We start from the raw sequence: 25528 nt of genomic DNA on the forward strand, positions 1-25528 counted from the left end.
ATTTAACTCAGATGACATCAAAGTCAACCCCCTCAATCTCAAGATGGAGCCTAGAAATCTCTTATATTTGTGTAGCATTTTGCAATTCCTCGTGCCTTTACCTCCAAAACTTCATTCAATCTTCACAGTAATGTTGGAGATAGGTTGGACAGGTATTACTCTAGCTTTTCCAAAAGCAGCAACCAAAGCTCAGAGAGGCTGAGTGTCTTGCCCAAAGTCACACAGCTGCCAGGTAGCAGGGTAAGTAGGAGCACAGGTCTTTGGAACTTTGGTCTGGGACACTTGGCATTCACTCTACCATGGAGGTCCCGCCTCCTACCCTAAAACAGTCAAGTGATGGTTCTGAGAATTGGAAGAGTGGTGGCACTTATTGGACTTGTTGCTTAGGGACTTGGGGTCCAGGTGACCCTGTCAGTTTCAGAGTGGACTGAGGGCAACTGTAAGGGAGCAGTGCCTTTTGGGGATGGGGTGGGAGAGCAAGGTGGGTTAGAGAAATAGATTATGTCTGTGAGAGTTCAGGAGAGAAACAGATCCCTCCCCCTCTGGCACTGGGAGCAGAAGACAATTTAAGGGAAGGGGGTGTCACAACATCCTTGCATGGGGCGGAGGAAGGCAGCAGGTGGTGCTTCCAGGACTGACTCCCCTGGACCTTACAGAACTCCCTGCTGGGGAGCCACACCCACCACTCAACCCACTGAATTCAAGACCGTGCGCCACAGCCAGGTCTGAGACCATGCAGACGCCGCTGCAGCTGTGTCTTGGCACTTCAGAGCTGGAAAACAGAGGCCAAAATGCCACTCCTGAAAAACCTGATGGTTCTAGCGTGTTGCCAGCAGAAAACAGCAAGGGGGCAGGTGGGGTGTTAGGCAGAACCTAGTTCCTGTCTAGAACCGTTGCTTACCAGAGAGTCTGGGAAAGTCTTGTGACCAGTGAAAACCAACAGGCGAGCACTCTGAAGATCAGTATTCAGGTCTGGAGTGGATATTCAGAAAGTCTTTATTGGCACAGGAACGAGCCAGAGCTCACAGGGACGCCATGTCTCTCAAGAATTGTCCATGTACTTCATGGTAGAGTGGAGAATCTCCATCCCGTGAAGCTCTCTCAGTAGAGCAGCAAACCTGTCATAATCAGAACACAAACTCCAGGACATAAATGCCAGGGTGCAGACACCTGGCCCCCAGAGGCATCCCCCCCTCAGGCAGAAGCCGGCTGGGAAGGCAGGACAGGGCAGCTGCTGCTGCCCTGGGGAGCCCTAAAGATCAAAGCGGGGAGACCCTCAGGAGGCCCACAAAACACGGCAACACTCGCCATGTGAGTGGCAGATGTGACAGGCACCTGCGGGACCTGCTCTCAAGAGCTCCCCAGCAGGTTGCCACAGCGAGCCCATCCTAGCTGATGTGCTTTGCTTTCTGTAGAAGAAAGATTTTATCCATTCCTTCCATTTGAACAATCAGACAGAACTTGAAAAGACTGTAGACGTCATTCAGGCCCACCCTCTCATTCTCCAGAGGAGGGATGGGAAGGTGAGGCTGTACGAGAAGGAAGCAGGCAGGCCAGAGGCCCTCCCCACCATGGAAGGCACCCCTCCTGTGCCAGGGCACCACGCTCAGCCACAGGTGGGCACCTTCCAGGAACACGAGGACCAGGCGTTCCAGCGCCTCAGATCGGGGCAGAGCGGGGCGGAAGCCTGAGCTGAGAGAGAGGCACGATACCCGGGTCAAGCGCAGGCTCCTGTCCGAGCTTGTTGGGTGGTCTAAATCATGCCGCTCCCCAACCTCGTCTGTTTTCTCCAGCACAAGAGCTCACCCTACAGGACATTCCCCCATAGGCTTAGGTCCCAAGCAAAAAAAAAAAAAAAAATGAAGCAGGGGAGGTCTGTTACTGGAAAAGCAGAGGAGAGAGAAAGGAGACAGAGAGAAGGGGAGATGGTGTGCGAGGGAGAGGGAGGAGGGGTAGAAAGAGGAGAGGCTGGAGGAGACTGCGGGAATGGAACAGAGAGAAGACGACGGCCGTCGGTGCCCGGAAAGATCCCTGTCCCATAACCGTGTTCCCTCTCCGGCTGCAGCCTGAGCTCTCCCCAGTGCCCTGGGGGTGGGGGGGCTTCCTCCAGAGAAGCAGCTGGGCTCCCTGCCGCGCCGTGCACCTGGGCTCGGCCGTGCACAGCTTCCCCAGGGCGATGCCCGCGTTCAGCTGCACAGCCGTCTTCTGCGCGTCGCCGCCCGCGAGCTTCAGCAACACCGGCACGATGTCCGTGGTCAGCAGGGATGAGGCCACGTGTGGCACCTCCATGCAGTTCCCCAGGCAGAGGGTGGCGTTGCCCACCAGAATCTCATCCTCCGAGCCCAGCAGCTGCATCAGGACACCGAGCTCTACAGGGTGGAGGAGAACAAGCGGGAGGCTGGCAGTGGAACATGGGGGGCACAGGGAGGTGGCAGCGGATGGACATGTCACCTACTCGGCAAATCCCTATTGAGTGCTCTGAAGCTCTCTGGCTCCTGGCTGTGTCTCTGAGGGACCTCAGGAGCCCAGGGCAGAGCCTGGGAGGACTCAGTTGTCCCGGGAATGCAGGTTATGCATCAGACAGGTCCATTCTCTCTACATCCCCAATCTGAACCTCTCAGCTCCACCCGACAGCCCCCACCTGAGTGGGAGGCCATGGGCTGGCACCCTGTACCTGCGGGGCCAGGAACAGGTTCCACAGGAAAGGTTCCTGCTCCCCACTCAGTGGGGACCCCCTCAGTTCACGCCTGTGCAGCCCAGAGGAGGTGGGAAGGAGAGCGTTAGCCGGACTCCTGCCCCGCATGACAGGGCAGTGACTAGACTAAAGCCAGGCTCAGCCTCTGCCATTCTCCTTGGTCACTAAGGTGTTTCCCCTGGTAAGGAAGAGGACCCGTGTTAGGTCAGTCTAAGCAGAATGCTTTACAAACAAGCTCAGTTTCCTTGGAGTGGGGAGGTAGCTCCCAGCTTTGATTCTGTTATCTTTGAGCTGCTTCCCAGCTGAGTCTTCCAGCAAGGATGTGGTACCTGTGCACGGCCGAATGCTAATTAAGAGCTTTCAGAGCTGGAGGTGAGGTGACGTCATCTTCATACACACTGCCTGAGTCCGGGGAGGGCGTGACGCATCATCCTCAGTCTTTCCTCCCTTCTCACCGGCAGTTCCCTTTGCAGCTTCCCAGCTTGATTAACCTCTGGGTTAATGTGGGCTCCACTTAAAGAAACTATCACTTACTTTTATCCAGTCTTATCAGCTCTCCTCGCGCTTCGTGATAACTATTAGTGCAGATGGCGAGTATCTTTACCGCATAACGTGACGCAGTCTGGCCTCCTGCCTAGATTTCAGAGTGAAATTAGGAAAAGAAAATCAATGCCATGGTTGTTCTCGGCCAGAAACTACAGTCAGCAGCTGTGATTGTGCTCGTGGCTTCCTAGACTTCTGAGACAGAGCTCTGCTGACAATAGCGTGTGCTTCCTGGCGAGTGGGCCTGGTCCCTGCTGGGATGCAGTGTCACTCACATCCTCCCTAACGTGGCCCTCACCCCCGCTATGAATGTAGGCCTGTCATGTGCACCTGAGTAATTACCTGTGGAAGGCTTAGGAGTGAGGGGCTGAAAACAGAATGGTGTTGTCGACTGGCAGATCTACCAAAAAGGGAGGAAAAGGCCCTCCCATGTCATTTCACCATTTGAGAATGAGGGTTGACTTGAGAAGGCTGTCAGGCTGACAGGCCTGCAAGGAGAACATTACGAACCTAGACCATCTTAAGAGGTGACAACTGTCGAATCATAACCCTTAAAAATCACCCTATGTGGGGTCTTTAAAATGCATGTGTGTGTGAAGGCATGCATAATGCACATGTGTGTGCATGCAACCAGCAGGCTCTGGTGGGTGTGCAAGAGTTATACAGAGTGAATGACGGTCATCATCCACATGGCTGCCTAAACTCAGACCCACCACCCTGCCCCCTCAATATCGCCCCTGCCCCAGAAGCAGCCCCCCAACAGAGCACGCTTCCTGGTGCCACTCAGCCTGGGTTTTATGAGTAAGTCTCCCGTGGGGTCACCACAGTAACATGGGGGAGTGACCCTCACTGGGCACATGCATTGCCGGCGGGACCCAGAGATGCAACCTAGTAACTCACCTCCCACTTCAGGAGAATCTAGTTAACTCTTGTACTGACTCACATAGATTCACTGCACTCATATTGCAGGGAAAATCTGAACATCCTTTTAAAAGCCACACGGTTACTCTGCAGCCTACATATCTCATAAATGGAGTTATCTCCAACCTTCTCCAGGTAACCGGATAAAGCGTCATGAGCAGGAAACCATGAACAAAACCAGGACCTGAGAAACCTTGTTGAAGCCACTCAGACCATCTTTTTAGAGGACAGAGGCTATACATTTTTAAAGTTAGGTTTAAGTGGTAAGCAGTTTTTATGGATGTATCTAATGAACAATTATTTGTTCAACAATCTTACATTGCTGGTCAGAGCAGAGTCTGGGGGGACAGGCAGAAGGGAATCTCCATTCGAGAAGGTTAGAAGCTAGCAGGGGGGAAATAGAAGAACCTTAACTGAACAAAGCCCTCCTTAATTCTGTTCCCCAAATAAAATATGACACTCCCGGAAATTCAGGAGGTTGTAACCAATTAAGTTATTTTACCTTCAGGAATTTAATCATTTTCTTCACCACTCCTGCTCTGAGGGCCTCCTCAACAATTTTCAGAGAGGAAGAAAGGGTGCGGCTAAGAATGCCAGCAGCTCTCTGAGTGAAGCAGAAAGAAAGGCTGATTAAACGTTCCTAAGTGGGGAGGGGCAAGAAAGGGGTAGGGGGTTAAGGCTACAAACTACGATGCATAAAATAAATAAGCTACAAGGATATATCGTACAGCACAGGGAATATAGCCAATATTTTATCATAACTATAAATGGAGCAGAACCTTTAAAAATTGTGAATCACTGTGTTGTACACCTGAAACATATAATATTGTACACCCACTATACCTCAATAGAAATTTTTTTCTTAAAATGCTGATGACCTTTTAAAGTCAACAAGCAGTTTGGTGAGGCAAAAACAATCATTAGTATTAGATGCAAAATAATACCTTGACTTTAAAAATACAGTGGCCAAGGAATTGATAGCAAGTCAAGTACTGTTCTTTGTAATAAAGCTGCTGGGTAGGCAATTCTAAGGGCTGCCAACATTGCCCCCGGGTGCACAGAGGCCCAGCTTATTCCAGCTTCACACAGGACCAGTGTTCAACCCTTGGCAAGAAAGTCCTGCCCTGTATCACCCGTGGGGCTCTGATACCAACAGGGCCCTTATTAGATGGTGGACTTACTGGATGGATCCTCTGGGACTTTTAGCTTTTCCTTTATCTTTTCTAAATCTTTGTCTTTTTATTTTATTTTCTGGGAGACTTCATTGATTTTATTTTCCAGTTCTGATTTTTAAAAAAATAGTTCTGTTACTATTTTATGGCCATAACACTATCTTGAATCTTTCTGAAGATACGAGTGATAGTTATTAATTTTTTCTTCTGTTTTCTACTTCATCTCTATTTTTTGAGAGTCAAATTTTCTGCTTACCTTTCTTTGTCTATTTATTTGTATGGCTTTCCTGATATGCCTGGTGAGAGCTACCCTTAGCTCTCCAGTCACATTTATGAAAAAAGCAGTACGTTTGGGTACACTATGTTTATGGGAAGTTTGTCCACTGACAGGTGGAGAGGTGGCACTCTCAAATACTAGAAAGCAAAAATTTTTTCTCTGGTCTTTCAATTCCTTTAGGAAAAAAAAGGCTCATTTTATGCCTGAGGAATAGATGCCTGCCTGCCAAATGCAGTCCCCCCATCTCTTACTTCTGTCCTCTGCTGTAGCTGGCAGTTTGAATTCTCGATCTTCTCCATGGAACTGCAAGACAGACCTGCTACCTTCCAGCTGGGCTCCCCTCATCTGTCCTCTACACGAAGGCTTCTTTAGCCCTGCCTCATTAATTACCAGTCTGGCAGCTGTTCTCCATCTTCCAGAAACTAGCTAAAATAACTTGCCCTTTGGCGACCTCTTGCCTGTTCACTTTGTCAGTGTAGGTTTCTGCCTTTTTTTCCCCCTAATGTCTTTAGTCTCATTTTAATGAAGTCTCCAGAGCAAGAATGGAAAAGCTTGTGTATTATCATATTACCTATCTTGTTTCCCTAATCTGCTTCCTGCAGGGGCTAGGATGTGACTACAGTTGACAGTACAGCTCTCTTTTCAGGCCCAAGGCGGTAGAGAGAGCATCGTATTAAAGGACCGGGTTCCCTGCTAAGGCTACTGCCCTGCTCAACAAGCTGGTCAGCACCCACCTAGCTGTGGCCAAGCAGGGTCCTGGGGACATCTGGCCCAGAGTCCTTGAAGGGCCAGTGTGGAACTAGTGCAGGCCCAGCTTTAGACCCACCAGCCAGAAAACCCCAAGTACCCAAGAACAGCGGTGCTTACCACTTTTGGGGTCGTGTATCATTTTTGAGGATCTGATGAAAGCTGTGGTGGCCTCCAGTCCCATGAAAATGTACATACACTCAGAATTTTCTATACAATTGCTAGGGGTTCCAGGGAACCTGAAGACCTACCACATCTTCCTGGAGCCCATGTTAAGCAGCTTTGCCCTGTAAGTCTGGATTGACTTCAGGGAAGCTGTGGGCTTGCTGGTCACAAAAAGGATATGCTGGATCTACTTGCAAGGTTTTTACAACCCTGGAACCAGTCCCCCAGCTATGATCCTTTTTTTTTTTCAAAAAAAAATTTTTTTAATACAGGTTCTCATTATTTATCTATTTTATACATATTAGTGTATATACGTCAATCCCAATTTCCCAATTCAGCCCACCACCATCCCCCCTTCACGTCCCCCCCTTGGTGTCCATACGTTTGTTCTCTACATCTGTGTCTCTATTTCTGCCTTGCAAACCGGTTCTCCTGTACCATTTTTCTAGATTCCACATATATGCGTTAATATACGATATTTGTTTTTCTCTTTCTGACTTACTTCACTCTGTATGACAGTCTCTAGATCCATCCACATCTCTACAAATGACCCAATTTCGTTCCTTTTTATGGCTGAGTAATATTCCATTGTATATATGTACCACATCTTCTTTATCCATTCGTCTGTTGATGGGCATTTAGGTTGCTTCTATGACCTGACTATTGTAAATAGTGCTGCAATGAACTTTGGGGTGCATGTGTCTTTTGAATTATGGTTTTCTAAGGGTATATGCCCAGTAGTGGGACTGCTGGGTCATATGGTAATTCTATTTTTAGTTTTTTAAGGAATCTCCATACTGTTCTCCATAGTGGCTGTATCAATTTACATTCCCACCAACAGTGCAAGAGGGTTCCCTTTTCTCCACACCCTCTCCAGCATTTGTTGTTTGTAGATTTTCTGATGATGCCCATTCTAACTGGTGTGAGGTGATGCCTCATTGTAGTTTTGATTCGCATTTTTCTAATAATTAGTGATGTTGAGCAGCTTTTCATGTGCCTCTTGGCCATCTGTATGTCTTCTTTGGAGAGACGTCTATTCAGGTCTTCTGCCCATTTGTTGATTGGGTTGTTCTTTTTTTAATATTGAGCTGCATGAGCTGTTGATATTTTTTTTTGAGATTAATCCTTTGTCCGTTGATTCGTTTGCAAATATTTTCTCCAATTCTGAGGGTTGTCTTTTTGTTTTATAGTTTCCTTTGATGTGCAAAAGATTTTATTAGGTCCTATTAGGTCCAATTTGTTTATTTTTGTTTTTATTTCCATTACTCTAGGAGGTGGGTCAAAAAAGATCTTGCTGTAATTTATGTCAAAGAGTGTTCTTCCTATGTTTTCCTCTAAGAGTTTTATAGTGTCCGGTCTTACATTTAGGTATTTAATCCATTTTGAGTTTATTTTTGTGTAGGGTGTTAGGGAGTGTTCTAATTTCCTGCTTTTACATGTAGCTGTTCAGTTTTGCCAGCACCACTTACTGAAGAGACTGTCTTTTTTCCACTGTATATTCTTGCCTCCTTTGTCATAAATGAGGTGACCATAGGTACATGGGTTTATCTATGGACTTTCTATCCTGTTCCATTGATCTATATTTCTGTTTCTGTACCAGTACCATATTGTCTTGACTACTATAGCTCTGTAGTATAATCTGAAGTCAGGGAGTCTGATTCCTCCAGCTCCGTTTTTTTCCCTCAAGACTGCTTTGGCTATTCAGGGTATTTTGTGTCTTCATACAAATTTTAAGATTTTTTGTTCTAGTTCTGTAAAAAATGCCACTGGTAATTTGATAGGGATTGCATTGAATCTCTAGATTGCTTTGCATAGTATAGTCATTTTCAAAATATTGAGCCTTCCAATCCAAGAACATGGTACATCTCTCCATCTGTTTGTGTCATCTTTGATTTATTTCATCAGTGTTTTATAGTGTTCTCAGTACAGGTCTTTTACGTCCTTAGGTAGGTTTATTGCTAGGTATTTTATTCTTTTTGTTGCAATGGTGAATGGAATTGTTTCCTTAATTTCTCTTTCTGATCTTTCATTGTTAGTGTATAGGAATGCAAGAGATTTCTATGCATTAATTTTGTATCCTGCAACTTTACCAAATTCATTGATTAGCTCTAGTAGTTTTCTGGTGGCATCTTTAGGATTCTTTATGTATAGTATCATGTCATCTGCAAACAGTGACAGTTTTTCTTCTTGTTTTCCAGTGTATATTCCTTTTATTTCTTTTTCTTCTCTGATTGCTGTCGCTAGGACTTCCAAAACTATGTTGAATAATAGTGGCAAGAGTGGACATCCTTGTCTTGTTCCTGATCTTAGATGAAATGCTTTCACTTTTTCACCATTGAGAATGATGTTTGCTGTGGGTTTGACATATATGGCCTTTATTATGTTGAGGTAGATTCCCTCTATGCCCACTTTCTGGAGAGGTTTTATCATAAATGGGTGTTGAATTTTGTCAAAAGCTTTTTCTGTATCTATTGAGATGATCATATGGTTTTTATTCTTCAGTTTGTTAATATGGTGTATCACATTGATTGATTTGCGTATACTGAAGAAACCTTGCATCCCTGGGATAAATCCCTCTTGATCATGGTGTATGATCCTTTTAATGTGTTGTTGGATTCTGTTTGCTAGCATTTTGCTGAGGATTTTTGCATCTATGTTCATCACTGATATTGGTCTGTAATTTTTTTTTTTTGTAGTATCTCTGTCTGGTTTTGGTATCAGGGTGATGGTGGCCTCGTAGAATGAGTTTGGGAGTGTTCCTTCCTCTGCAATTTTTTGGAAGAGTTTGAGAAGGATGGGTGTTAGCTCGTCTCTAAATGTTTGATAGAATTCACCTGTGAAGCCATCTGGTCCTGGACTTCTGTTTGTTGGAAGATTTTTAATCACAGTTTCAATTTCATTACTTGTGATTGGTCTGTTCATATTTTCTATTTCTTCCTGGTTCAGTCTTGGAAGGTTATACCTTTCTAAGAAGTTGTCCATTTCTTTGTGGTTGTCCATTTTATTGGCATAGACTTGCTTGTAGTAGTCTCTTAGGATGCTTTGTATTTCTGCAGTGTCTGTTGTAACTTCTCATTTTTCATTTCTAATTTTATTGATTTGAGTCCTCTCCCTCTTTTTCTTGATGAGTCTGGCTAAAGGTTTATCAATTTTGTTTATCTTCTCAAAGAACCAGCTTTTAGTTTTATTGATCTTTGCTATTGTTTTGTTTCTATTTCATTTATTTCTGCTCTGATCTTTATGATTTCTTTCCTTCTGCTAACTTTGGGTTTTGTTTATTTGTCTTTCTCTAGTTCCTTTAGGTGCAAGGTTAGATTGTTTATTTGAGATGTTTCTTCAGGTAGGATTGTATTGCTATAAACTTCCCTCTTAGAACTGCTTTTGCTGCATTACATAGGTTTTGGATTGTTGTGTTTTCATTGTAATTTGTCTCTAGGTATTTTTTGATTTCCTCTTTGATTTCTTCAGTGATCTCTTGGTTATTTAGTAGTGTATTGTTTAGCCTCCATGTGTTTGTATTTTTTACAGATTTTTTCCTGTAATTGATATCTAGTCTCATAGCATTGTGGTCAGAAAAGATACTTGATACGATTTCAATTTTCTTAAATTTACCGAGGCTTGATTTGTGACCCAAGATGTGATTTATCCTGGAGAATGTTCTGTGTGCACTTGAGAAGAAACTGTAATCTGCTGTTTTTGGATGGAATGTCCTATAAATATTAATTAAATGTATCTGGTCTATTTTATCATTTAAAACTTGTGTTTCCTTATTAATTTTCTGTCTGGATGATCTGTCCATTGGTTTAAGTAGGGTGTTAATGTCCCCCACTATTACTGTGTTACTGTCGATTTCCTCTTTTATAGCTGTTAGCAGTTGCCTTATGTATTGAGGTTCTCCTATGTTGGGTGCATATATATTTATAATTGTTCTACCTTCTTCTTGGATTTATCCCTTGATCATTATGTAGTGTCCTTCCTTGTCTCTTGTAACATTCTTTATTTTAAAGTCTATTTTATCTGATATGAGTATTGTTACTGCAGCTTTCTTTTGATTTCCATTTTCATGGAATACCTTTTTCCATCCCCTCACTTTCCGTCTGTATGTGTCCCTAGGTCTGAAGTGGGTCTCCTGTAGACAGCATATATATGGGTCTTTTTGTATCCATTCAGTGAGCCTGTGTCTCTTGGTTGGAGCATTTAATCCATTCACGTTTAAGGTAATTATCAATATGTATGTTCCTATTACCATTTTTTTAATTGTTATGGGGTTTTTTTTTGTAGGTCCTCTTTTTCTCTTGTGTTTCCCACTTAGAGAAGTTCCTTTAGCATTTGTTGTAGAGCTGGTTTGGTGGTGCTGAATTCTCTTAGCTTTTGCTTGTCTGTAAAGCTTTTGATTTCTCCATCAAATCTGAATGAGATCCTTGCTAGGTAGAGTAATCTTGGTTATAGGTTCTTCCCTTTCATCACTTTAAATATATCATGCCACTCTCTTCTGGCTGTAGAGTTTCTGCTGAGAAATCAGCTGTTAATCTTATGGGAGTTCCCTTGTATGTTATTTGTCGTTTTTCCCTTGTTGCTTTCAATAGTTTTTCTTTGTCTTTAATTTTTGTCAATTTGATTACTATGTGTCTTGACGTGTTTCTCCTTGGGTTTATTCTACCTGGGACTCTCTGCATTTCCTGGACTTGGGTGGCTATTTCCTTTCTCATGTTAGGGAAGTTTTCAACTATAATCTCTTCAAATATTTTCTCGGGTCCTTTCTCTCTCTCTTCTCCTTCTGGGACCCCTATAATGCGAATGTTGGTGCATTGAATGTTGTCCCAGAGGTCTCTTAGGATGTCTTCATTTCTTTTCATTCTTTTTCTTTATTTTGTTCCGTGGCAGTGAATTCCACCATTCTGTCTTCCAGGTCACTTATCCGTTCTTCTGCCTCAGTTATTCTGCTATTGATTCCTTCTAGTGTATTTTTCATTTCAGTTATTGTATTGTTCATCTCTGTTTGTTCTTTGATTCTTCCAGTGTTTATTCCTTAATTCTTCTAGGTCTTTGTTAAACATTTCTTGCATCTTCTCGATCTTTGCCTCCTTTCTTTTTGCAAGGTCCTGGATCATCCTCACTATCATTATTCTGATTTCGTTTTCCGGAAGGTTGCCTATCTCCACTTCATTTAGTTGTTTTTCTGGGGTTTCATCTCGTTCCTTCATCTGGTACATAGTCCTCTGCCTTTTCATTTTGTCTACCTTTCTGTGAATGTGGTTTTCATTCCACAGGCTGCAGAACCGTAGGTCTTCTTGCTTCTGCTGTCTGCCCTCAGGTGGATGAGGCTATCTAAGAGGCTTGTGCCCAGGCTGTGATCCTTGAAGGGCTGGTTTCCCAGACCTGCCCTGGATGTGACGCCAATTGTTTCTCTAGGTTTAGGGCCCTGACCTAATAGGCATAAAAGTTGGGGTGATTCCTAATGTGAGTGAAGAACACATCCCAGGATATCGGCAAACAGCCTCTTGAATCATATCAACATTCTCCTCCTGATACACTACGCTAACCATAGGCCTTCTTAATTTTCTTAGCCAAATGTCAGAAACAGAAGAAAGCCATTCCAGCATATATCTCTAAGGGGGCTAAAACCATTATGCATAAACAACCTCCAGAATCACTGGCTTCAAAATATGTGTCTGACTTTTTTGACTATGGAAGAAAGATTCCAAATAAAATCATTTGGCCTGTCCAATTTGCACAGAGATGGCTTGATATAGGACAAATCAGATAGATTACCTTGGATAAGTTGTTAAGTGCCACAGTTTACAGAAAACGGATTCTTAACTGGGGTTCCTGGACTCTAGGGCCTCCACAGATGGGCACTGGTGGGGGGTGTCACCAAATCCCCTGAAACCATAGGCAAATTCGGTATTTATGTGCTATGGGCATCGTTTTGAGGAGTATATAATCTGCCCTATATCTCAGAGAATCAGTAGAATCTGAAAGGTGTGGTGACTTCAAAACAAAACAAAACAAAACAAAAGGAGAACAACAAAGGAAGCTGTTTCTAGATTTCCCTGGGAGAAGCTTACTGTGAGGATTCCTCCGTCCTGGCTGTTCAGTAGAGACAGGCACTTCCTGCTCACCTCCATGGCCCAAACCTAAAACAACAGGGAGCAGGAGAAGAGTTTGCCTGTCCTGGTCATGGTCCTCTGCCTCTTCCTTCTGAGGGTTCAAGTAGAACCGACCACTCTCCACTCCCTCCCTCTCGCCACCACCACGTCTGTCCACGTTTCCTTCACAACATCTTCTTCTATTGCTCTCATTTCTTCCCACGTCTAACTCCCCTGACTACAGGGTGACACCTTGAGAGCAGGGACCATATCGTATTTGACTTTGTAAATGCAGAACCTAGCAGCGTGCTCAGTGCCCTGGATACTCAACTGGTTTTCAGAATCAATACCTGACAGAGCAACTCATCCATCCCTCGGCAGCGCAGGGACAGAGCGTCTGCCCAGCTTTCCCCATTCCCACTGCCAGTGTAGAAGCACTGCCGTGCTTCTATCCTCTTTGCAGAAATGAGAACAATTCTATGAAACAGAACGGGTTAAGGTACGGAGAAAAGAATGCGGTACCTCAGAGACACAGGGGGACTGAAGACACAAGTTCATCATGAGTCCCAGGAGGGTATACATGACCTCTCTGAACAGGTCCACATCCTCCTCACACTTGGCCTTTGGAAACAAAACAAGGTGATCAATGATCTTCCTGCAGCTTGTCATGGTCATCTGTTCCCCTTGGCGATGGTCTCAGTATCACTCACACTCCCTAAAATTGTCAGTGTCATGAACCTAAGTGATGTGGGAATATCTGAGACCGGTTTACAGCACAGAGTGTGTGGCGCCTCATGTCGTATGTCATATGTTGTATGCCCTGGGTTCAAACTGCAGATGGAGCTGCTGAAATGGGTGCTCAAGCCAGCTCCATAGAAAACCCTTCAAACATCTCCGGGGTGGAAGAGACTTGATCTGGAGGACTCTGTAAGGCCAGCTGCCCATCAAACCTACTGTTACAGAAGGGGTAAGCCACTGGCCCCAGCACCCTCAAACAGAATTTTTGGCAAAGCCAGATAATGAAGAAGAAGTCAATGCCCTCAAAGCAGGTAAAAGACCAACTTTGACTAGAAAAGCTGAAATACCATGAGGCCCAAGCAGGCATCCCTGAATTCTTCAGAGGCAGACATCTGTCTTCGGGTGGCAGCCTCAGCGCTGAGGTTTCCCATAATGGCAATACACTGGCAGAGAGCTGAGGTGTTGGTGACCTTGGGATCTCTCTTCTAAAAGGGGATGAAGAGAAAGCGAATCTGCAGAGAGCAGGCAAATGATGCCAGAATAATCTCTAGGGGCATCCCTCACTCACCAAAATGTCTGGGAACCAGATAGCGTTATGCCACATGGGGACATCAGTGGGGTCACGCTGGTGGAAAGGAAGGAGGCACACAGAGGGGGAGACCCCAAATCACCTTGGCCTGGAATAGGGAGGCCTAGGGCTTAATCCCAGTCACTCCATCAACCAGCTGGGGGCACTGGGACAAGTCCTGTCCCTTCTCAGACCTTCCATTTCCACATCTGTGAAGTATTGGGGTGTCAGTATGCCCTCTAAGGTCCCCTGAGACTCCTATGGCTCCCTGGGGACAGGTCTAGTCACAGCATGCCCTCCTGGAGGACTCCCCGCCTGGCAATTTTCTCCCTCATCAGCTCCAACCACCACACCTGCCCTCCTGACCGAGATGACTGCCATTCAGGGGACAGGGTTGCAGGTGGTACTTATGACGGGACGTGGCTCAGAAGAAGACTGATGGAGACCGACAGACTCTCCGCCTTCGCCTACTGCAGCCCCCAGGCAGGCTTTCCTCCCCTGTAACCAGCTCTGCCCGTATGCCATCTCCACCTGCCCCCACTGCAGCTGTTTCAACAACCAAGACTTGTATAAATTCCAGCTGTGAATAAATGATTAATCAACCTGAGAGGCAACAGGAGTTCTGGGGGGTAAACTGTTGAAACAGCCCCGCTCATGCTCCCAAAAGGGTCTGTCACAGGTGATAAAATGAGGGCTTACTCACCAGCACGCCCGTCAGTGCCAGGAGAACATCCGGAAGGCTGGCCTGGAACCAGACTTGGAATCTGTCGAGAGAACATCAGCCATGATTTATTTCTACCCCGTGCAAACTAAAACATAAATAGAGCATCTTGGGTGATGCAGCAGACCATCCAACCCTGGGCCCGTGTGATTTGCCCCTACATGGATGATTCATTCGGAACCAAAAATGGTCGTCACTGGGCAGGTAATGTGGCTTTACTTTTTCTAAGCCTGGAGACTTGCCTTTGATGTTAAACAACAGATCTCAGAGGGCGGCTCTCTTATGCAGAAGCTGCTGGAATCCCTAGGTTTCTGCCGAACCGACTTAGCACCACCCCTGCCCTCCCCTTGCTTTGAGTCTACACGCTGTGTGCCGTGCAAACAGGAGACACGGTGTAAGCATGTTCACGTGTCACAGCCGTGAGGAGGGCCCCGAGGCACACACACGTCCACCAGCTAGAGAGGCGAGTGCACCCTCCCAGCGCGTGCTGATGGCCGGCTGCCAGCACAAGCAGCTCACTCGCATCGTATGACCGTTCCTAAGTAAGACGCCCTAAAGTTGATGAGGAAATTAAAAACAAAACAAGATGCAGTTTTTAAAAAACTGAAAAGTTATGAAAATCTAAGACCTTTACTGTCTTCCCCAGCAGCAGCTAAACAAAGAAAAAAAAAAAAGCGCGGGTGGGGGATGGTTACCCATTCTGCCACTGGCGGCCCTGGAGGGCTCTACTTTGTCACTGTGTTTCTCCTCCCTCCCGCTCCCTCTCTCCCTCTCTCCCTCTCTCCCTCCCTTTCTCTCTCATTTAATCAACACATGTCTGCCAGGCAGTTCCTATTAGGCACTGATTAGGGGAAGAAGCCTCACCGCATAGCAGATTTGCTTGCTGGGAGAGTTACTCTTCTAAGTATGTTACTGCTTCGAAGCTCACTGAGGGCCGGGTCGCCCCCCGCACCTGGAGGGACTGGAACGGGAGTGGCTGACCACAGCCCCTGAAGACATCAGCTCTCCTACGCAGTGAATCCTGTGATGCTCAGTTGGCCTAGCCTCCCGTGTGCCACACGTTTTAGAAGATCAGACAGATCAACAAAGGTTGAAGAAGAAATGTCAATTTCTGGAAATAAAAATTACCTTTCTTCCAGAGCCAAGTCTGTGAGCAGTCCCATGGCTGAGTTGGCCTTTTTATCTGAGAAATCAAGAAACGACACGAGGGCTTCCAACAACCTGCAAAAATCCATAACACCCTCAGGGTGGGCTGACCTCCAGCTGACAGCATCCCCAACAAGGAGGCTTCACATGGACGCCAGGAAGGAGTCAGCACCTGAGTGAAATAAGCTGAAAGGGCCTTGCCATGCCCACCAGGAAGCCCAGCCCCTGCCCACCCCAATGAGGCAGACACTCTCCCGTGGGAATGGCCCTACCACTTAATGTGAGGGCCCAGGGGAATTAACAGTTTTAACCAAAGTTCACTGATTATCAGATGCTGACTTGGAAGGAATCTCTGGTGCCTCTGCCCTGGGACTCTGGCTTGGCCAAGTTGAATCACACAAATGACATCTAAATGGCACGCTTACTAATCTGCTGATGACTAAGTGGGAAGGCCCTCTAATGAAGTGGGGGATGGAATCAAGATTTAACAAGATTTTGACGGGTTGCTGAATATATCAGATGAAATTTCAGAGAGTTAAACTCAAAGTCTTTCAATTAGAGCTGGAAATTGTTTAAGTAACAGAATTGGGAGACCTGGTTTATACCTGACTCATGTGAAAAAAACTTACAAATTTTTAGCCAGTGGCAAACCTGGTATATGAGCAAACAGTCTGGTGCGGCTGCCGAAAAGCTAATGCAGTCTCAGGCTGCCTTAACAGACTGACCGGCACCAGGACAATGAGAGTAGAAGTCATTTGTCCATCCAGCAAACCCACACCACGCACCTACAGCGCGCTGAGTGTCGTGCTCAGTGCTGGGACACAGTACTGAGCTCCTGTATCGTACAGGGACGCGTGTCAGATGATAGGTGAGAAACAGACACACGTCAAGTGGGCACAGAGTCCACCTGGCAAGAGCTGTGGGAGGATGGAGATGAGGACGACATTTCCGCATCTCTTGAAAGTGGAGCGTTGGCTACTTGGACCTTTGTCCGTTCAGTCAACAGCACTTACTGGCACTATGTGCCAGGTGATGTGGTAGGTTCTGGAGCCACAGGGATGAAACAAGACAGGGCCCCAGCTCCAAGGAGCTTGTAGGCCAGTGTCAGGCACGTGGGGACAGGAGCAGACCATCGGAGGCAGGGCACACAGCAGTCACAAAGATGATGAGGCATAAAATCGCAGAGGCACACTTGGGGACTGCTAGCGGTTCCTCACAGCTAGTGCTTAGGGTGTGGGGAGGGCAGGGAGCAGCGAGGCTGGGGAGCTGGGCAGAGCCAGCCTGGGTCACGGTGGGCCTTCTGGAATGTCTGTACTTTCCCCTGTTAGCCTGTGTCCTGAGTGTGGGCAGTGGATGACTTGCTTGGTGGGGGTGTATGGGGAGGGCTGCAGGCTCTTGAGCCCCTCTCAGTCTCTGAGCTAAAGGAGGCTCCAGGAAGCTGTATTCTAATAAAGCCCCCAGGTGATTCCTAAGCACTGTATTTCTCAGAAATTCAAGAACTAGTCTTAGAGGCAGTAGAGTAATTTCGGCATTTTAAGCAGGAAAGTAACAGGACAGATGTGCATTTGGGACAAATCCCTTTGGTGGTGTGCTGCAGGGGGATCAGGGCAGGTAGTACAGGAGCCAGGGAACCCAACAGGGGGAGAACTGGGATTTTCCAGACAATAAAGGTTAAGGGACTGAGCTGAGACGGGGCAGAGTAAGACATACAGTTGAGAAGAAAGAGGCCTCACAATGACCTAGAAGTGATGATGGGAGACGTTGCCGGAGAGCCAGAGGAAATGAATCCAGGAGATGCGGAGGAGATAGGACTGACAAGTACCATTTTCTCAGGGATGTGGGGAGGAGCCAACCAGGGAGCCCTCAGGATTCTGGCCTCGGCAACGGGGCGGATGGAAATGCTATCTATGAAGACAGAAAATTCAGCTAGAGGGTCTGGTTTGAAGAATCGCTCTTTTGAAGTACTAAGTTTATGATACTTGTGACGTTGCGATGAAGGTGCCCAGTTGCAGAAGGATGTTTCCTTGTAACATTTGAGAGACAGACTTAGACATGATAATTAGGGCCACGGACAAGAAGAGGGCCAAGGGTAGGATCTTGCGGTCCCTGACTTGGAAAGATGACGGCATGCAGGGGGCTTGCAAAGGGAGCCGAGAAGGAACAGCAGGGAGTAGGAGGAGGGCCAGGAAGAATGACGTCATTAGGACCAGATGCCATCAGGCTGTAATAGGAGATAAAGACAGAAAAGAGCCCATCAAACTGGGCTCTTATATTCAGGAGTACGGTCTCCAGTCACCCACATTTATGGTACTGGGTTTATTTAGCAGCTTGTTCTGGGAGGGGTCTGGAAGTCGAACCACCTGAGGAATGGTTGAGGAAACCAGGATGCTTGACCTGGAAAACACCAATGTCTTCAGACATGTCAAACACTGGGATGTGGGAGAGTTGCGTTCTATCCTGCCTGCCTCTACCACAGAAGCTGGAACCATCTCCCGCCCCCCCCACCAGGGTGGCATGTGACACAATTCTGACCAAAGAGAAACAAAAGCAGTAGCTTTTGATAAAAGGGACAGATCCAGTTGGTGCTAACCTGTCTTAAAGAGGGATGTGATGCTTGGAGTTGCAGCAGCCTTGTGTGACCATGAGGGAAAGGTCAAGAGAAGGACAGAGACCTTGACCCTGCCATCGTTAAACCACCAAACCAGCTGTTACCATCTTTAGTCTTTTTGTTATGTGAGAAAAACAAGACCAGTTCTCTTGGCCAAGTAATCTGTCAAATGCAGCAGAAAAAATTTTACCTAGCATACTGGTATCATGTCTCTGAAGCTTCACCATAAGTCTGTGATACAGATGAGATACCAGGCACATCAAGGCTAAGCAGCTTTCCTGGGTCACACAAGTAGAAAGAGACAAGCAGAGGATTTGGGCTCCTGACTCCTTGAATCTAAAACCCCAGAGCTTTTCACAAAGGGATACTGGCCCTCGCTCGGCTCCTGTCCATGCACATTTGTCCCTTCACTTTCTCATTTGGGGAGGAATGTGAGGGTCATGGAACCTGTGTGCAGCCCTGTCCTGTTTCAGACTATCTCATTTCATTTCAGAGAACATGTTCCATCTCTTTCCGGTTTAACTGGAGATGGACATTAACGAGAAGAGTGGGCACACAGGTAACAAACTGAGGTTTCTTTGACTGTCTAAGGAAAGTAGGCAGGGCTGCACAAGGTGATCACAAATGCCAAGACACTGGAAAAATTCAAATGAAACTCAAGCAATTCAAAGATAGCTGGGGAGAAAGCTTATGATAACTATAGCTACATTTACTCAAAGAGACCAAAACCAAACGAAAAAACATATGATGAAGGTATTGAGGAAATGACTGCAGAGTCATTTGAAATGTGAAATGCGCTTCTGAGGATTTAACTCTGCTAACGATCCGTTTGCCTGTGTGGGTTGAGCTTCGGGGGCTGCCAAGGCCTTTCCTGTGAGCCATGGGGCTGCTGAGCTGGGCTGAGACGGGGAGAGTCACAGCCAAGGCTTATCCTGTCCTCAGCACGCATGGACTTCCTCACTGACATGGGACCAGCCCCAGAGGTCTCGCTGTGGTCCAAGAAGGTCTGACACAGCTTCAGATTTGACTGCTTTCCTTTTGGGGAACAGAGAGTAGGAGAGAGGCTCCAAGGCCTGGGAGACAGCTGGCTGAGATGCCCCGAGTCACTAGCTGCACTTTCTCCTGCCCCATCTGTGAAATGGGGTAATGACACTTATCTTGCCTCCCTCCCAATGAGATGATAGTGAACAGAATGGGAAGCCAACTTCTGTTTTCAGATTACATAGGAAGCATTTATAAAGCAAAGGTAAAATCATTGCTACTATTTCTTTTAGGTTGAACCACATGAAATTGCCAACATGCAGCCTTTTTTGACATAAAAAGTGGCAATTTCACATATTCAAACTAATAATCTTTAGAAGGAAAAGCACTGGGCAGAATCACTGTGCTTCAGTCATTTTTAAAAATAGTTTACTTAGGAAAGAGGAGCATTCCATTCCTATCACCTTAAGCCTTGGAAAGACCTACATGTAACAGTATTTGAAATGTGTTTTATTTACTTATACCCTACCTTGCTCCAGAAAGGGTTTAAGGATATGCAAAATCAGATAGTATTACCTGAAACAGGAATAAATGAAGAAAAGTAAGGACAGGAACAGGGTAGACCCAGGACTGAGGCTAAAAGGGCAGAAACAAATGGCCTATTTTACAGTTGGGTTCCCAATTGCTGGTTTTGGAAGTGCTGCCGTATTTACAAGGTCTGCAGTGTCTATGAGATGGAAACAGGCTCAGGAGAAGTGACACTGTCCATGGTACTAAGTTCCGACAGGAGTGTCCTGAAGGTCCTCATGAGGGAGTGTTCTTCTCAAAGGCTCTTTCTGTTTTTGATCCTTAATCTGGTAGGCTGGCACCTCTCACGTCAGAGATGTGAGACAGGGGCCAAGCAGGTGTTAATGTGGCAGGTAAGGTCTGAGATGCTGCCGGGAAGCTCCCACCCACAGCGCAGAGCCTTACCTGGTCAGGTCAAGGTGCCCCATGATCAGGCTCCGTCCATTCTCCGTCTGGGCGAGCTGCAGCAGCAGGGCCAGGGTCTGCTGCCGGATGTTTGGGACCCTGGAGGCCAAGAGGGAGGGCAGCAGCTGGCCCGTGTCGGGGCGCAGCACAAGTAGACGTTGGTTCTCCTCTGCAAGACACAGGGCACGTCCGTCTGGTGCAGACCATGACAGCAGTCACACCAGTTCTGTCTCCCCACATCTCAACGGGAAACCCAGCTCTTCCCCATGCATTTGAGAGGCAGGATAATGAAGGGTAAGAGCACGGATTCTAGAACCAGACTGCTGGGTCTGAATGACCGAGAAACGACCTTAGCCGAGTTATCAACCCCTGTGTTTCTCAGCTTCCTCATCAGTGGAACCAACTGATGGAAGGCAACCAACATACCAGAGTTGTCATGAGGATCAAATGAGTCAATACGTGATGGTGCGGAGAACAGGGACTGGCACACGTACATTAGCTATTATCACTATTCTGGCCAGAGGCCTCTCGGTGTACGGTATTCAGAAATGTGAGGAAAGGAAAAGAAATCAGCTTAATGGTGGAAGAGTTTTAGACCATCTATTTTCATATAATGGCCAGAGCAACTATTTGAGTTTTTTCTAGAAAACTAGAACGATCACATGAGAACGTTAATGAATAAAGCATGCTCCCCTTCCTAGACCATGAGCTCTTTCCAGGGTGGTGGCATCACATTTGCCCGCACTCCGCTTTCGCCTGGTGCATTTTCTAACGAGGTACGTGAATTTGAGAGCAGGCAGAGGTACAGGCTGGGGTATGAGGCTAAGCTATGAAACAGAGCAGAGTTTGTTTAGTTTACATAAAAATGAAAAGTAGCTCAGTGTAAACAATTCAAATAACACAACGTGTATACAGCTGAAAATGAAAGTCCCCTTCTCTCGTCCGTATCCCCTCCCGGTAAGCCCTTTCCCTAAGGGGGCTAGTATTCACCCTTCTTATGAACAATGTTAAAATATGATACATCCTACCCCGAAACTGGCTCTTCTCTCTCAGTCAGCACTATATCACAGACATATTTCCACGTCTTTACTTTTAAGCATTCCTTTGTCCTTTTTAAAAACTGCTCTGTATTTATTGAATTGGATATACCAAGATTTCATTGATCTGAGATACAGCATGTACGTCACAGGCTGTGTCCGACAGTATTTTTCCAGATATTAAAGAAAGATGTGACCCCAAGGTTCACAGAAACCAAAGTGGGCTGCAGGGTGAGGAAGTTGGGCTGCACAGAGGGAAGCATATCCAATTCATACTGAGGAAACACCCGGTCACCAAGCCTGCCTCCCTAACCCTTGGGCAGGGCGATTTGCAAAAACACTGCTCGGAGCCGGTGCAGTGTTCTACAAGTAGCAGGGCACCTTGATAAGGATATTAGTCTGAATGTAATTTCCTGCAGGGAAGAGTCCCCCTGATTCTCTAGAACTTAAGAATCCTAGAATTTAACATGATTCCTCCACCCTACTAAATCAGGAAAAAAATCATATTACCTCATATTCAGCATTTAATCGTTTACAAGCTGTATTTACAAGCTCTCTTGACAGCTCCCCACAGAAGCTTGTGCACGGCATACACAGCTATCACTATTCCCATTTTCACTGTTTTGTGTCCAAAGTCAAACATTTCTCCCTCATTAAAAAAAAAAAACACAATTGTTTTAAAAAATGAGGGAAATACCTAAAATTTTTATTGAGGTCAGTAAAGTGATAAGATCGTACAAAAACTTAGTGAACCCCAGAAGAGGCTAATATGCAAAAAGGGAAGAGTTACGGTAAATAAATCCCCATAGCATGTTACTGTCCCAATATTATGCACTAATTAATCAGTGTCACAAGAGGCCGGCAGGGATGGTTGTAAATCTCATGATGCTGAAACCGGTACCGTGGTCAGCAAAAAAGGAGCACTATTTTTCAGCAGACAGAAAAGGAAAAACTCTGCCCGCCTCACTGCCAGTGCACGAGCTGAAATCACTAGTCTGCAAAGAGTCAGGGCAAGTGCCCAGGTGATGAGACCACGCATGATGCTGACCGTGACCTTGCCCACTGTGGAGGCGGCTGAGAGGGTGCCGGAGACACGACTGCAGCGCAGGTTTTGCTTCTGACCCACATGTTTTTCCCAGGGAGGGTCTAGACCACCATCTCCAGGGCCTGTCCTAGAGGAACAATCCTGCCTGCCCACACCCCCGCCCCGTAGCCCTCCCATTACCAGCGCATTAACGATGATCGATGGTTATTCCCTGGCTTACCGTTCTCACTGCACACCGCTTGCCAGAGCCTGAGAACAGACATGCATACTGTCTCTTCCACTGCATCTTTTCCTGCTGTGGAAAAGCACCTACAATGGGCAAGGGAGAGCAATATTAAAACTGCAAATCAGTCTTGATCTTCCTTTCAGTTGGTTTTATTTCACCTCCAGACTCCTCAAATGTGGGTTTAAGAAAGTCACTTCTTAATCCAGAGCCGCAGGTCATCAGGACCAAGGGACTGCCAGGACCTCAACTGAGAGCTCCAGGACAAGGATGCAGCCGAGGAGGCTGGGTCTGCACAGAGGGAGGGTGGTGAGCCAGGGGCCAGGGCGTTGGCTGCAGCAGGACCAATGAACTGCGGTGGGCCAGCACACCACTTAGGGTTCGTGAGTCTCATCACACACACAAACGTGTGCCGGTGACTCCAACCCACACCAGTGTCCTAAGCCGTGGGAACTGCACCAGAACAATTGAAATACAAAATAAAATAAATTTAGCAAACTACCTCCTGCCATATGGGTCTTTCTTCAGATACGATGATAAATGAGATCAGCCAGGAACCAGCTGATCTCATTTCCTGTTACGATCAGCAAATTCCAAAAGAGGACAAAAACAAAGAGCCATCTTGCAAAAACTGGTGGGAAACCAGCAAGAGTGGCCATCCCTCTGACTCTGAAGTGCTCGGAGGAACCCTGGGAAGTTTTCCTAACCCAGTATTGACTGAAGGTAGTACCATCCAGGGATCACGCTGCCTGTGTGATGAGTGTCTGATTTCATGAGAAATGGTTGACTTTCCTTGCTTTGATGCCAGGCTGCCTTTACAAACATCCCTACCTTCTTATGACCTCATTCTCACCGATGATACTGAATCCATCGTGTGTTCTGAATAAAGTTCGTTCCGTGCCTGAAACAAGTTCAGAGAAAACCGTGTCGTCAGATTCCTGAACTGTCTGGCTGATGTCTAGCTGTCACAGAGCCAGATGATAATAGAAACCCAATATGGAATGTCTAGATCACCAAATCCACAGTTTGGGCAGAAACGAATACCTCCGATTCTGAAACCTAAGGCTGTCATCTGCCACTTGGTGCCACCGTGAGAGGGATGCCCTGTTCAGAGAAGGAGAGCTGAGCCCGGGGCGTCCCACGAGTGATCTGACAACTCATCTTTCTGTAATCTTTAGAGAGTCTCCAGGAGCCGCTTAACCTCCTAGAAGAACTGGCATATCCATCTGTTCTTAACAAAAGTTTATTTCAAAGCCGTTTCCAGGCTCTAGAGAGGAACCTATATCTCCAAGAAACTACTGCAGGGGTGTTTGAGAACCCTCCACTGTACACTAAAGGAAATCAGACTCCGTCCATTTGTACAAACATCATTCTGTCACTGAGTAACAATACTGGTTTCAGCCCTGGGATCAGTAATTACAGAAACTACTAAAACAGAGCGCTGTGGCTCTCGTTAGCAGGAGGACAGCAGCTGATGTTTGCTCTGAAACTATTTCCACATCCTAAGCAGCCATTAAGTGTAACTGGAATGAACGTTACAGTTTATCCTACAAAATTCTGTCTTCCATTCCTCTACGGTTGGGGGGAAATATGTGGGGCTGGTACAGGGTGTTGGGGGTGTATATGGGGTCTGTGTGGGGTATGCAAAGGGTGTGTGGGTATGTGCAGCACGTGGGGAACACCCATGAGGGGTGAATGTGTGTGGTGTGCTTGTACGTGATATAAGCATATATGGTATATTTGTCCCACATGCGTGGTGTGTGTGTGTGTGTGTGTGTGTGTATGTCTTGTGAGTATATATGGAGTGCATGCCGTCTGTGTGTTTTGTGTCATATTCTGTGTGTGGTGTTTACAGCATGTGTGTCATGTGTCAGCATGCTCGGAGGAGAGGATGGAGCTGGGATGGGGTATGTTTCTTAAGCACCCCCTCTAGCACCTACATTATAGTAGACCTTCAATCAATATTGGTGGAAGGAAGGGAGGAACGGATTCTTTGCCTTGTGAGGACAGACCTCTAAACTCTGTCCCTTTATACTGACAATATTCATGAGATCACACACATCGCTGGCTTACAGTCTTTCATCATGTCAGTCAAGATTTCAATTCCCCCTGCATAGAACGAGGGGATCTGATCAGGTTTGGAAAGAATCTCCAGAAGATTCTTGGTCGTCACGGCTGTGTTAGTTCCTGAATCCAGTGCTTCCTGGGCTTCCTTCTCTTGAAGGTCTGCTTTCTCCCGAAGATCTACCTGATTCAGGTAATCTAGCCAAACAAGAAGGAAAACACAACAAAACCCTAACAATCAACATGTCCACACATGGAGCAACCTTTTTTTGAGGATGGGAGGCTGCAAGGCAGAAAGCATTAAAATAATTCAGACTCATCTTCAGCAAGGAAAATTTTAGGAGGCAGGTATAGTTTCTACCAGGAATCTTAAAACATCTTGGGAATTATTCAAGGACAACATTGTTCCTTGTCTAGAAGGCTTGGAGAGAGGATGGTGGAGAAAAGGAGGAAGGCCCAGAACAGAGGAAGAGGAGCAAGGCAGGGCTGTTAATGAGAGGATTTGATTGTGCAGGGCTGGGCATGGCTGTGCTTGCAGCCAAGTGCAGAGAAGGCATGGAGGGCACCCCAGGACCGGAGCACAGAGGGGAGGTGCAACTTGAACAAGGATGTCAGCAGGAAGTCTCACCTTTCACCTGTTTCTGCAGCTGGGGGTTTATTTCTAAGATCTTCTGATAACACTCTCTAGACTGGAAGAAAGAAACAAGGCCTTGAAGAGTGGTTAGGGGGGAACGGTGATTATAAGAAAGGCACAGGGTATCATTATCTCCTCCCAGCCTCCCCCACTGCCCGCGTTGGAGGCGGGCATGGGGAACG

General features: G+C 46.4%; 1 protein-coding gene across 5 annotated transcripts in view; it reads right to left on the bottom strand.

Annotated features, from left to right (window-relative positions):
• Positions 1-978: 978 nt before the first annotated feature.
• Positions 979-25528, bottom strand: part of TTC12 (tetratricopeptide repeat domain 12) — a 49377-nt gene continuing 24827 nt past the window's right edge. For 2 of the 5 annotated variants that reach the window (XM_061202532.1, XM_061202533.1), the window contains exons 9-22: positions 25341-25401; positions 24722-24910; positions 23480-23549; positions 22646-22734; positions 20344-20512; positions 15765-15857; positions 14619-14679; positions 13695-13832; positions 13132-13230; positions 12589-12657; positions 4662-4763; positions 3230-3329; positions 2144-2369; positions 979-1409 (exon numbers count right to left, since the gene is read on the bottom strand). In XM_061202532.1, the coding sequence (XP_061058515.1) occupies positions 1277-1409; positions 2144-2369; positions 3230-3329; positions 4662-4763; positions 12589-12657; positions 13132-13230; positions 13695-13832; positions 14619-14679; positions 15765-15857; positions 20344-20512; positions 22646-22734; positions 23480-23549; positions 24722-24910; positions 25341-25401 (1599 nt within the window). In that variant the 3' untranslated portion in view covers positions 979-1276. The remainder of the gene's footprint in view (positions 1410-2143; positions 2370-3229; positions 3330-4661; positions 4764-12588; positions 12658-13131; positions 13231-13694; positions 13833-14618; positions 14680-15764; positions 15858-20343; positions 20513-22645; positions 22735-23479; positions 23550-24721; positions 24911-25340; positions 25402-25528) is intronic. The other 3 variants (XM_061202534.1, XM_061202535.1, XM_061202537.1) reach the window with 3 other exon arrangements.

The sequence above is a fragment of the Eubalaena glacialis genome, chromosome 10 (genome assembly GCF_028564815.1).
Source record: "Eubalaena glacialis isolate mEubGla1 chromosome 10, mEubGla1.1.hap2.+ XY, whole genome shotgun sequence".
Lineage (NCBI taxonomy): Eukaryota > Metazoa > Chordata > Mammalia > Artiodactyla > Balaenidae > Eubalaena > Eubalaena glacialis.